The 14243-nt window shown below is 44.3% G+C and overlaps 1 protein-coding gene across 5 annotated transcripts in view; it reads left to right on the top strand.

The window, feature by feature from the left end:
- The window catches only part of PDE4B (phosphodiesterase 4B), a 559327-nt gene that overhangs the window by 341478 nt on the left and 203606 nt on the right, over positions 1–14243 (top strand). Inside the window, exon 1 of one of the 5 annotated variants that reach the window (XM_068239294.1) lies at positions 8674–8746. The exons of the other annotated variants lie outside the window; for them this stretch is intronic. Coding sequence (XP_068095395.1) covers positions 8709–8746 — 38 coding nt within the window. The 5' untranslated portion in view covers positions 8674–8708. Of the gene's footprint in view, positions 1–8673; positions 8747–14243 lie in introns of those variants that run through there. 5 annotated transcript variants of the gene reach the window in all.

Here is a 14243-nt window from a genome sequence, read left to right as displayed (position 1 = left end):
ACTTTAAAGACCTTGATGATTGAAATCTATGCCCTGGTAACGTCTAGTTATTCCTGCCAGGGCGTATTTTTCAATCATCCATGTTGCGCGGTGTCGTCACGCTCGTCTTTCCCACCACTGTTTGCGTTGATGCACACGCTTGCTCTGCTGTCACGCTGATAGCAGAGCTTCCGCATATTGGTCAGGAGCTACTTTCAGGATACCTCAACACTGGAAGAGTCTTTCTATCCTCCGAGGCTCTGAATCACACTAGTGAGATCGCCGTCATCGATCTCACTACAGAGTTACAGCGCCACCCAAAGGACGGAGGTAATTGCAGCGCTGGGGCCCAGGGAGGTGAGTGAGAGCAGGAGCTGCTGCAAAGACTCTGGCGGCATGATTTTTCCTGATTTTAGGGTCTGAAACCTTTTAAAAAAGACCGTACAATCTGGAAATAATCATACTGCCAGGGAGGTTAAATACAAGGTGTCTATTTGCCTCTAGGGGGCTCTGCACGCCTCTGTTGGTAGTCATTTCAGTTGCGGCCTGATCAGGAGGCCTGACACTTTTCCCGTTTTCCTTAGTTATGTCACTGGTGCGTATGGCTGTGCCCATTTTACCCGGGTGCGACTGCTACAACTGTGAGGACTACAAAGAAAGGCAAAAGCAGCTATAGGAGGCGGATCCAAAGCTTCAGATTTCCGAAGGCATGGCCACCAACACTGAGCGACACCTGCACTCCTATCGTTACCCGGGACAAGCAGAAGCAATGGCTAGACCTGACGGCTGTACAGAGCATGCTCAGGTCTCTCAGTAGTCAGCAGCACAATGCCTCTGAACAGCGAGGTATTATTCCGGTGACAGTTGTTCTCTGCCATCCGTACAGTCAGAGTGTCAGGGAGTTTGCTGACAAGTTTAGAATGCCTCTGCCTTTAAACTTCCTGTTCCAGCGATATAAATAAACCAGATCACCGGCTTGCCGCCGTTGTCCTCCTTTCATCTTGAAAATAGAATTACAGAGCAAACTCCCAAATATGACAGCGGAGGGAAGAAGAATGTGTGCCGAGCCTCGCATCCAAAGAAGGTATTTCATAATCAGCATAACCCAGTTATGTAACAGGTGCTGGAGTGTAAGCCTGCGCATCATGCTGTATACAGCGCATCATAGGAACAGGATAATTCTGCATCTCCCTGTGTCCTGGCTGCAATCACATAGTGTATTAGCACTAGGCAATATTTTCATTATATCTGGAAGCTGTCATCCACAAATTGCTGTATGACTGTCCCCTCCACTCTTGGGTAAAACAGAAGTTTACCTTCTCAAAACATGGTATTTGCAATAATTCATGCCGGAGTGAGCCAGGAGGTGTCCCACAATGCATCACTGCTGAATATTCAAATCATCTCTTTGTTGGCGAAACACACCTCCAAAACCACTAGAATGCAATGATGTGTCAACTTGGTAATATTACAGAGCCATACTAATTCAACATGCATATAGACAGTTTTGGATTGGTTGATCCTCAGCAGTGGATGGCATGGACTAAGTTGGCTCTATGGAGTAGGACTTGGAACACCCAGGATTACAGATTGCCCAGCAAGCTCATAATGAACCCAAACTCCTAGGAGTATGTAAGGGTCTGAAAGAGGCCAAAAAGCCTCCATACTAAAATGCCATGCGAAACAGAAGTTTGCCTTCTTAAAAAAGAAGGTATTTGTGATTATTTAGGTTGGAGTGAGCATATAAGTTCTCCCACAATGCATCACTGCTGAACATGCAAATCATCTCTTTGTTGTCCCTGATAGCCAAACACACCTCCAGAACTGCTGGAATGCAATGATGTGTCAGCTTGTTAATAATCTTGTCTGACCCATATTCCAGCCTGCATAACCTCTGAATGGCACAAGTCAGAGGAATGTTTGTTCCAGGAATGACAGGAAAAATCAGGATCGAGCGTGGCATTTGCACAAAAGATGGTAAACAATGGTAACAGCCCTGTCCATTCATTTAAATGGGGGGGCGGTGGGCATAAGGGCTGCATTAAGCAGAGCCCGATCACGTCCATGCTACTGTGCAGGGACAGATGGCTCACGCCTGTGCAGTAGCATGGACCCAATCCGGCCCGGCTTTTTCCGAAGAAAGGTGAGCAGGCCCGTGGTACTGCACCTGCGTGAGCTGCCGACAAGCTCCTTTTCAGGGATCCCGTCTCTGGAACGAGCCTGCAAAGGAGGACATGGAAAGCCTCTTTAGGATCAAGAGGCTTACCCCTCCCCAAGTTAATATCCCCCAGGGGCACTTTCTCTCACTTCAGGTTCCCTTTAAAGTAAACCCGAGGTGAGAGTGATATGGAGGCTGTCATATTTATTTCCTTTTCAACCATACTAGTTGCCTGGCAGCTCTGCTGATCTATTTGGCTGCAGTAGTATCTGAATTACAGCAGAAACAAGCATGCAGCTAATCTTGTCAGATCTGACAATAATGTCAGAAACATCTGATCTGCTGCATGCTTGTTCAGGGTCTATGGCTGAAAGTATTAGAGGCAGAGGGTCAGCAGGACTGCCAGGCAACAAGTATTACTTGAAAGGAAATTCATATGGCAGCCTCCATATCCCTCTCACCTCAGGTTCACTTTAAGCATCAAGTGCTGCAGAGGTAGTTTAACCATGTGAACCAGCCCTAAATCTGCGGAAGTGGCCAGTGTGTGCACTTCTAGCCAGCTATTTTCAAAGTGATTTCTTTGACATCCCCTAATCCAGGTAATTCTACCTAGATTAAACGAAAAACAAGTTTTTGCCACACAGGGCAAGGAAGTATCTGTGCCCGGAGTTAGACTTTAATGTCTCATGGGCGATGATTATACCAGTTTTACCTCTGAAGAGAGAAAAAAATTCCATTTAATGCTCGTCTGCAAATGACAGAAGCCTTTAATCGTGTTTAGCGGCTGCCTGGAACGTCAGGCCGAGCCCGGAGGCTAATGGCACAGTGGGCGTCTGAAGGATGAAGCTGATGGGGGCTGCTCGTCCGCAACGCTTTGATAGATGGGAGATGTCTGGGATGTCACCCCCAGAGAAGGGAAGAGAGCTCGGAAGACTGGGTGCATTGCAGCTGTCTGGCCTGGCTCTCATTTCTCTCTCCCATTGACGTCACTGAGCGCTTTCAAATCAGCGTGTCTTGTAAACTCGGGCACAAGAGCAATAATGGGAGTGAGTGAGGCTGATACACCAGAGAGCCCTGCTTCTGCTGAAATACACAACTGCGGGAAACCGGATCTCATACGCAGCACTGCTTCTAGGGGAAAGGGGGGACCTGGCTAAACATAAGGGGGCCCCTGCATTTTAAAGAGACACTGAAGCAAAAAAAAATTATGATATAATGAATTGGTTGTGTAGTTTGGATAATTACTAGAAGATTCGTAGCAAAGAAAATATTCTCATATTTTTATTTTCAGTTATATAGTGTTTTTTTATAACATTGCATCAGTCTTTAATATTTGCAGTTTACACACTACTCAGCATTCTAAATGTTTTTACAGAGAAGGCCAGTGAACTATTGACCTGTCCTCTGGAGAGAAAAAGAAAATACATTGACTGACAGTTGAGATAAAAAGCTTCAGAAGACTGAGCTCTCTGTGACTTTTAAAGTCATGGAGCTCAATAGCTCTTTTACATAGATAACAATTGGAGTTTCTTAACTCTTCCTGTACTGGAAACAATATTAGACTTATCAACAAAACAAAAAATCAGCGCCAAGGAAAAACAATAGTTCGATCGCTGCCAAGAAAGGACAGAGTCCAAAAGTCCACACATATAAAAGCTATTAAAAAGTCAGCGCAGATTGTAAGTGAATTCACTATTTCACAGTCAATCGTCTTTCACCAAAGTGATCATTGAGTTCTCATATCCAAGTGGTAGACCGTCACCCAAAGGATTAGAGGGAGCTTACCAACTGCTGACAACCCACGTTACAAGGTTGTATGTCTCGCATTCAGTGGTAAGAAGAGGATCAGGGACCACCCAGGATCCAGGACTTCCAAAAATCCTTATGTTAGTTCGGGTACACCATCCGGAAGATTAAGGCCAATGAAACATGCAAATAAACAGTAGATCTAAGTGTAACCCGTTTTATTAAAAAGCATAGCACATAGCCATAAAAGAGGAAGAATAAAATTCAATAAAACTTACATACGGGGCCCAAACAATGGGAACTCCGAAACAGTATTGCGCTTGTATGCTGGTCCACAGCCAGTAATAAAGTATAAAAGGTGCCGCCTGTCTCTATCCCAAAGATAGAGACAGGCGGCACCTTTTATACTTTATTACTGGCTATGAACCAGCATACAAGCGCAATACTGTTTCGGGGGTTCCCATTGTTTGGGCCCCGTATGTAAATATTAGACTTATGTCTCTGCTTTCAATGTTTTATTTCTTTGCTGTATTACACATACAAATCATTATATCAAAAAACAAATTTCCGCTTCAATGTCTCTTTAAAGAGGAACTGTACTGAAAACAACAATAAAAATGCTTTATTTTTATTTTATTTTTATTTTTTTTACAATGTTTATTTATAGATTATTTAGTCACTATTTGCACATTGTACAATCCTTCTTCTACCTGATTTACACTCTGAAATTTATCACTGGTGGTGACATGTTTTGTTCAGCCAGGTGATCTGTGCGGAATGTTCATTACTGAGAGCTCTATGCACAGAGGGAGATATTGCTGGCTTGGCAGTTGGAAGCAGCTGTTATTTCCCACAGTGCAAATAGGTTCACAGACAGCAAACTCTCAGGCCCATGGTTATGACATCACACTGTGGGAGGGGTTTCACCACAATATAAGCAGCACAGCGCCCCCTGATGATCTATATGAGAAAAGGTAAAAGTTTCTCCTGGAAAAGGGGGCATCGGCTACTGATAGGGATGAAGCTCAATCCTGGGTTAAAGTTCCTCTTTAACATTGTACTGATGGCATTGTGCTATTTCATACACTTCGTAGTGGAGCTTCTATCTTATCACATCATGAAGTTTTGTCTGTGCTTTAAAAACAAAACCAAGTGGCAATCAAACCTACAACTTTGAATCCTGGTCTATATTCCACCTTAAACACCATCCGTTTCCAAATGGCACCTCCTGATCATGTGTGAGGACTGTCCTCCCATAAAATCTGATCTCTCGGTTGTGGAGCTGAGTTTTGTACTGAAGTTTCTCTAGGCCAGAGGCTATCGGTGTGTCGGTTGATATGGAGGAAAAGAGCAATGCACTTGGTGGATGGTCGGGTGCAGCTAAAGAATCAGCATGCTGGATCTTTAGTATCTGGAATTAGTGATCAAAAGACAATCGAGGAAGCTGTGACAGTGCTGTATAACTGATACGCTTCTCAGCAAAGTGAGACACAGTCTATTAACCTTCCTTTCCTGTAACTATCTAGCAAATAATTGTCTGTTTATATAAGTTCCTATGGTGTGGCTAACCCGTTGGAACAGAATGAACATTTTTGAGTTAAGTTAAGGAAGAGCACTTCCTGTTAGTGTTACAGTCATAGTACAGTATTCTAATATGACCCAGGAGAGGGCTGCATACTTGACTTATGACATGCAGTAACAGGTACACTTTAAAAAATCCAAGATTTTCTACATCATTGATGTTCTCAATCCTTAGTAAAACGACTCCTGACTGTCCTTCAGAGAAGCTTACATTCTAATACCCCCCCCTCAGGGGTTCATTGGTGCATTCCACTGTGACAGGCTGTTGTGCTGCTGCTTTTTAATTTTTATTTTTTTGGGTGGGGGGGGGGGAGGCTTGCTTGCATTATGGGCCCTGTTTACACGGATGGTTTTCAAACACTAAAATGCATCATTAAGCAAAGGCGGCTGAGCGTTCATGGTTGAAGGCAGTCTAGAAGTCTTGACTTGCCGCATCTCTCTGGTATGATAAATGATGAGTGTGTGGTGAGAGGATTAATGGCCTGCCTTGAAAACCGTGGAGCTGGTGGAGAGAACACACCCGAAACCCCTGATAATTGGACTACAGAAGACACAGCAGTGTTGGCGTCAGCTGAAAAGTGCCACAGAAGTCCATACTGACGCTGTAGCACAAAGGATAATGGCCACTAGGGACTCTGCACTACTTCCTTTACTACCAGAATTCAGGGCACAGAGATCTACGTTGCAAATCAATGTAAAGATCCTTTCCAAGTAGAGCACACTTGAATGTGTTTTTCTCATGCAGATAAAAACAGACAGTAGTGAAGCACTGCTGGCATTTTCTCTATCAAGTGCATTACCTTCTGTGGTAAAACGTGCATGTTTTCACACATACAGACATGCCTGGTGTGCAGAAAACACATACAGAAAACTGACAGACGAGTGTGCTCCCAGCCTTAGCTTATTACACTCACTCTGTCCATCTCTGACTGAGCAGAACTGGCTCTGCAGACTCCTCCATCATCACTACAGTACACAGCACTTGGGGAGGGGGAGGTAGGGGGCAGGGCACTGTGCACCCTGCTGAACACTGAATAGGGACTGTCCACAAATCTTTGTCTGCAAAACTTTGTATGATTCCTTATCGGTGGCTGAGCAGGCAAAGTCATTACAACAACTGCGCAGAGAACAGAACGTTTTTTTTTCTCTCCGTGCCCTTAGTTGTCAGTCTCTCAGGACAGGGAAAAGAAACTTCTTCTCCCATGGGGCTCCCTGTGGCTTCTGGGCCCCCCTGCGGCTGCATCCCTTGCAGGGTTTATTGTTATGCCCCTGTTGCCAAGGAGTGCTCTTAAAAGAATGAAGGAAAACTTCAGGTTACCCCATAAGGAGAAGGACTGGTCCAAAGCCTGGTAGTAATGGGTATAGACCATCAGATTTCCCGCATCTGTACCTCTGGAACAACCCTATCCTAGAACAATTTGTAACAGTTGCAGACTCTGGGCTGGATATGGGGTCTTTAAAGTCAAGGATATTGTAGTCGATAATCAATAATATCCTTTGTTCTTCTATCACATGCAACTAAATTTCCATATTCCATCTCATAAATGTTGGCTCTGGCATACTTCAATGAACGTGTCAATGAGCAAAAACAATAAAACATTTAAAAAGTCATTTTTGGAAGGAGGAGGATAGATATAATCATTTATTTTATTCGTTTATTTTCGCCTTGGGTGTCCTTTAAGAGGCAGCTTTGTGTTGCTGCTGGAGACTCAAAACTTTGCACACAAAAAAAAAAAAAATGACTATTTCCCAAATAGTACATTCATACATAATAATAAACAAATAGCTATTCCTCTATCATGTTTTCTGTCCAGAGAACATCCACACCTGCAGATTGCGCACAGTGACAAGCGCCTCCACAGGCACATTATACAGAGCAGAATCACTGTGCTGTCAGGCAGGAGCTGGCAGAGAGGTAACTGGGGGAATCTTGAGCTAATTAAATATTTTCTGAAGGTGGCAACTGACAAGTAGGGCACAGGAGTTTTAGCTCAACGCCTCGGCGCCAAGAATGAAATGCAAATTTTTTTTTTAATACTTTTATATTTTTAGCCGCTTTGGCATAAAAAGTGCAGAGTTTCTGCAGAATCAGGGAAACGTTTTTAAAGCAGTGTGACATCTCTTGGTTTATGGATCGACTTCTCCGTAGTCAGCAGAGGAAAGCCAGCGTTCATAGACTGCCTGCTAGGATGACTGAATCTGGACACAAAACGCGTAGGTAGTAACTGTGCAGAGAGGATGATTGTTTGCGCAGCGTTCGCCATCACTGTACGTCCACAGACCAAAAATAAACTGGGATAAATTGTCAAAATATCTTAGAAACAAAGCGTAATTAATGCTGGACGTGCAACGCAGCAACCTAATGAAACAATCGCTGAGCAATTAATCTTACCAACTGCGCAGTCTGCGTGGTGCTTGGATAACCTGTTTGAAAAAATTCCAGTGTAAATGGCTCTCCCTACTGTCCAATGTATGCTTTTATAACAATAAAGTTGACACACTGGGGGGTTTATATGGAACCGCAGACAAAGTAATATAACAGTATCACTCTCTACTGTAATCCTCCTATTTCCGGATACAACACGTAGGCACAGTGCAGAAGTCCCATTCACAAACAAGACAGCCTGACACGTGTTTCGCAGCCACAAGGCGCTTGCTCAGAGGCACACGGTATACATAAACTCAACTGTGCACCATGAGACAACCGACAAATCTGTGATACCGTGGACCAAGCAGCCCGTGCAGGTACAGCATGCGCACAAGCAGGAAGAATTTATGCTTTTACCAGGACCTGTTGACCACTAATGGCGTAAGACTCATGCAGCACATTTGTGGCCAGCTTAAAGGACACCTGAACTGCGGGGTGTGTGTGGGGGGGGGGGGGAGGGGGGAGCCTCTATACCTATTCAACTCATGCCAAATAGGTTTCTTTGCATGAGTGCTTTATTCTGTTGGGCATGCACCCACCTTAGTCATGCATGCCCAGTACATATGCCCTCAAAGAAACCTATTCAACTGGTGCATGTTGTATCGGTATAGAGGGAGCCGGCACTGGAACGCAGGGCCGGTTTAACCCCCGATGGGGCCCCGGCGCAAAGGTAATCCTGGGGCCGGCATCCCCCCAAAAATTGCAGCCACTGGCCAGATGACGATTTTATGACCTTTGATTACTTATCAATGAGATTTACTGCAGTTTAACTGTAGTCTATGGAGAATTCTATGAGTTCATTGTGGGTCTGAGATCATGGATTCCTTTGTTTATCTCATCGTGATGTATACCAGGTACCCTTTAAATGCATGCAATAAGGGCGCTGGTGAAATGTGTGCCCCGGGAGAGGCTGTTTACCACTATTCTACTACTGGCACTGGCTAATACTGACTAGAATACCAGTAATTTTACTGACATCCTACTACTGCTCTACCTAATCTTCCTCTCACACTAACCCTCCCACCACCTACTCCTAGCACTAACCTACCCCTATTTACGCCTAACAAAAATATCTCCCCCCACCTACAGCTAACATTTTAGTAGTGATTTGGAGTTTGTAATAATATATAATAGTCGTACCCCTTACCACCGATCACTTACCCCCACTATATGGCCTTTCATCGCAGTTTTCTACCCCTTCTACCGCTTTCTCTGAAGCTTCAGCTATCCCATCGTCTCCGGTGCCCAAATTGCCCACTGGGCACCACTATAGCCGCATACAATGCAGTCTATGGCGGTGCCCCAAATTTCCAAACAGCGAGGAGTGAACCATTATTCACTTTGCTTTGTAATCATCTTTGAAGGAGAACTTCAAACATTATTTTCTGCTTCTAATTGGCTACAGCTTGTACAAACCTTTAGTGAGTTTCTTGCTGCTTCTGTTATTGCTGTGTCATCGGTAATGAGCGTTTTTCTAGTCAGAACCTGCTCATTCTATTGTGTTTTGAGACTGAGTTTCACAGCTTCACTGATGAGCTTTGACATGCCACCTGCCTTCAGTTTAGGCCTAGATATTGTAGCTTCCTTCAGGCAGACTGTAATTGTGCAGTACCTTACATGGTCACTAGATAGTGCTGTCTGGCTGCTGGCAATGCTGTTTCATATTGTAACAGCATAGCATTATATGGGCAGCATGGTGGCATAGTGGGCAACACTCTCACCTTGCAGCACTGGGTCCCCGGTTTGAATCCCAGCAAAGGCAATATCTGCAAGTGTTTTTTTATGTTTTTGTGTGTGGGTTTCCTCCGGGCACTCTGGTTTCCTCCTACATCCCAAAAACATACAGATAAGTTGATTAGCTTCCCCCTAAAATTGTCCCTAGACTAGGATACATACACTTTGCGATACAGATATATGACTATGTTAGAGATTAGATTGTGAACCCCTCTGAGGGACAGCTAAGTGACAAGTCAATATATACTCTGTACATCGCTGCGGAAGATGTTGGTGCTATATAAATACTAAATAATAATATATCCCAGCAGCACAAATACAGATTGAGGACTTCCTGTGCACAGCCTAGCTGCCCATGTGACTTTATCCTGCTGGCAGGATTCCCCTTTGTTACTGATCCCCAGTGCCATGTTTCCCTTGTAGGCACACAAAGCATGTGTAGCATCCCGGAGCAGAAAATAGATAGCGCATTCAAAGTGTGTAATAATATTTATTTGCAATAAAACAAAAAGGTTAAAGAAACACTTACAAAACATGGCCCCTGAGGAAGATAATCTTCCGAAACCGGTCGGGCGGGCCAGGATGCTGACGTCCAACTGTGTGGAGGCGTGAACACTGATGTACACTGTGTATATTGGCATACCACTTCTTTTGCAATTAATTTTTTTTAACCATTTATTTTACTGAAAATAACAAACAAACTCTGTGTGGAAGGTACCCTGGCTGGTAATCTAATGCAGGAGCCTAGTGTTAGGTGAGAGTACTGGAGATGTACTACTGTAATAAGACTTTTTTTACTGGAAGGTAGGCAGCTATTCTAAAACAGCAACAGGCTCACAGTTAACATCTGTTTCGCAATCAAAAGTACTTGAAGGAGTTCCTATTTAAAGGGATTTGGTTCCTAAAGAGGGTCTGTCCCTCCAGAAAAAGGGACATCTGGGAGCTATGCTTTCGATTTGCGCTGTGATTTATTTTTATTTTTTTACTTTATTATTATTTTGTATTTATACAGCGCCAACATCTTCCGCAGCACTGTATATTGTCTTGTCCCTTAAAGGGGAACTTCAGCCTAAACAAACATACTGTCAACAAGTTACATTAGTTATGTTAATTAGAATAGATAGGTAATATAATCTCTTACCCACCCTGTTTTAAAAGAACAGGCAAATGTTTGTGATTCATGGGGGCTGCCATCTTTGTCATGGGGCAAGCCATCTTTTTGGTTGAAAGGAGGTGACAAGGAGCAGGAGACACAGTTCCAACTATTCTGTGTCCTGATTACACCTCCCAGCTGCACACACTAGGCTTCAAATGTCAAATTCAAAATGTAAGAAAAAGAAAAAAATGCACCAAAACAGCAGAACGAGAACAACAAAATCAGAAATCCCATCGTGCTTTGCACAACATCAGGGGAAAAAAGCCTGGGCAGTTTTCTTCTGTGCAGCTAAAAATGAGGCTTGTATAAGAGAAACAAAGTTTTGATGCTGTGAAACTGTTAAAGAAACACAAAGCCTTTCCAGTGCTGCTGAGTCGATTTTTAGTCCGGAGGTTCACTTTAACTATCCCTCAGAGTGGCTCATAATTTAATCCCCACCGTAACTTTCCTTTTTTTTTTTTACTGAGAATTTAACAGTCAATTATACATAATATTGTGCCATGTAAGTGCAGAACACAAATGTATTCCGACATATGCACAGTGATGAATAACAACATAAACTGATGAATAACAACATAAACTAACGATCAATACTACTAGGATGTTGCCTGAGATATAGTAGGTGTGCCGGTACTATAAGCTAGATGGATGGCTAGGAAGAGTTAAAGGACACCTGACGTGAGAAGGATATGGATGATGCCATATTTATTTCCTTCTAGGCAATACCAGTTGCCTGGCTATCCTGCTGATCAACTAACTCTAATACTTTTTGCTATAGACCCTGAACAAGCATGCAGATCAGGAGTTTCTGACAGTTTAGTCAAATTTAACAAGATTAGCGGCATGCTTGTTTCTGGTGTTATTCAGACACCACTGCAGCTCAATGGATCAGCAGGGCTGCCAGGCAACTGGTATTGTTAAAAAGGAAATAAATATGGACTCATCCATGTACCTCTTACTTCAGGTTCCTTTTAAACTTTTCTAAGGGCTCTTTCACACTAGGAGCTGATCCATGCGTTTCGAGGGGTCGCTCCTAGGATGTGTTTAGAAAGGTAACATGAAAGTCTGCTTGACTTTCATGTTAACGGTCACGTTAGATAAATCGTTCCAGAGTGTTACAATGTAACACATCTAGGAGCTTTGTAACATCCAGGGCCAAAGTTTTCCTGTCAGGTGAATTATAACTACGGCCGCTAATCAGCGTTGCACTGCAACTTCCCGACGTCACGCCGCAGGTCATCAATACATGCCTGAAATTGGTTTGAGCACGCTGTAATGATCCGCTCAGCTGGCTGCACGGGCAGACAGCTGTTTGACCATTCCTTAAGTATGAGGGCTGCAGGTCTCTGGAATAGAGACCTGTCTTTTCTTTGCAAGTTTCTGACCTGCTCTGCTGCTGAGGAATTTGCATAAATTTGTTATGCAAATTGCCTAGCTGCCTCCTTTGAAGGCTGGCAGTATAAAAGCCTTGAGGTGCGTACATACATGCAACTATAGTCGTTTGAAACGATCGTTCCCTGATCCTTTCAAACGACGATCGTTTGAAAAAAAGCAGCCAACGACCATGAAGTCTAACGACGGACGAGCTAGATCGTTCAAAACGAATGAACTAGCTTCGCGGATTTTTCCCAACGACGATCGTTTGCAAAAGTAGTACATCGTTGGAAACGATCGTTCATACTAGGCTTGACATGCGCATTTCACTATTTCTACATGGAACTTTTCATTTTTATGCGCAGGCGCAATAGTTACTTTTACGTGATGTAACGTTCGTTCTAACGATCTGATCGTTACACACCTTTTAAAACTAACTTTACTTAGGTCGTTCTTTCTTCAATTAAAAGTTTGTTCGTCGTTTACAACGAACGATCGTTGTCGCATGTGTGTACGTAGCTTTGTTTTCCCAGAATCCTTTGCTGGTCATCCTTCATGGTTTGTTTCTGATGAACTCTCCTGGAGTATCAGCCCTGTTTATTTGCTAAAGTTTATCTTAGATTAATTCTTGGGACTGCACTAGGCAGCTCCTCTAGTGCAGTCAGGTTGCTTTTCTGTTTTGTCTGTGTTGCCTCTATGCTGCGATTGTCCTGTCGTCAGCGGTGGTCGACAGGAAATCGTTCCCTCTGTCTGGGGGTGCTAACCAGAGCAGCGGTTGCTACTGGTAGCCCTTTCTGTTCATCTGTTTGGATCGCACTAGCCTCTAGTGGTAGCGGCTGTGGATCCTTCTGATCTGTATTCCTGAAGTGTAAGCTGGAGCAGCGATTGCTACTGGCTACCTCATCTGTCTGTCTTGTTTGGATCCGACTAGCCTCTAGTGGTAGCGGCTGTGGATCCTTCTGATCTGTATTCCTGGAGTGTAAGCTGGAGCAGCAGTTGCTACTGGCTACCTCATCTGTCTGTCTTGTTTGGATCACACTAGCCTCTAGTGGTAGCGGCTGTGGATCCTTCTGACCTGTGTTCCTGGAGCATAAGCTGGAGCAGCGGTTGCTACTGGCTACCTCATCTGTCTGTCTTGTCTGTTTGTGCTCCTTTGTGTTACTTGTGGCTAGTTAGGGTGGCGTGCTTGTCTCTGTTGCGCTTTTTGTGCGGAGACCGCGCTGTAAACGCGTTCGCTGTTGCGAATGAGTGCGGTGTTCGCGTTTAGCTAGCGTTTGTTATTTTCGTTATCTTCTCATTGTGGTTTGCTGTGCCTTTGCTATTCTCGTGCTCTGTTCTGTTCTGCCTTTCTGTCACTTTTGGCAATCGCATCTCTCGCGATTGCGTTCCCTCTTGTCTCTGCGGATGTGTGTTCGCCGTCGCGGAGTGGCGACTAGATTGGTGGACGTACATTCATCCTGTCTCTGTGCTCTCCTCTTTAAGTGCTGTTCAGCCCTACATTGCTTCAACTCGTGCAATTCCCATCTGGCATCTGTGGCAGTACAGAGGCTGAGTCCATCTGTGCTCCACAGCTCCATATGTCGGTGGGAATCTCCCTCTACTGGTGCATTGCACCTAACCTGGGTTCTCCCAATTGCACGTTCGTGGAGGTTTTCCGCAGTGTCAGCGCGCGTTCTGTGCGCTGACCACGGAAACGATTCCGCAAACATTACACACGCGTTTGGTAATGTGAAAGAGCTCTAAGGATTGTGGAGTGCTGCCCATGTGGACCAAGGATCCCATATTTTTTTTAAATGAGGTTGCAGATTCCCAAACTGAAGAAGTTATGTTTTCCATGATATAAATTACATGGACTTAAATCCGCTGGGGGGGGGGGGTGTCTGACCCCCAAGTTTTAGCCAACAGTGTTTTGGAGGCATAACATATCTGACCTAGGAGTCGGTTTTGGCGTTTGTGATTTTTATCTTGGAATATCTGTTGCCTGGATCACTATAGCAGCTGGGAAGCCTCAGAGCAGATGCTGCAGCAGAGGACGTGACCCCATGCTGTCTCCGCTGCCACAAGAGTGCGGTCTGGCTCATCACTGT

Source organism: Hyperolius riggenbachi, chromosome 6 (assembly GCF_040937935.1).
Source record: "Hyperolius riggenbachi isolate aHypRig1 chromosome 6, aHypRig1.pri, whole genome shotgun sequence".
Taxonomy (NCBI): domain Eukaryota; kingdom Metazoa; phylum Chordata; class Amphibia; order Anura; family Hyperoliidae; genus Hyperolius; species Hyperolius riggenbachi.
Note: the sequence above shows the minus strand (reverse complement) of the source record. Positions and strands in the feature narration are given on the sequence as shown.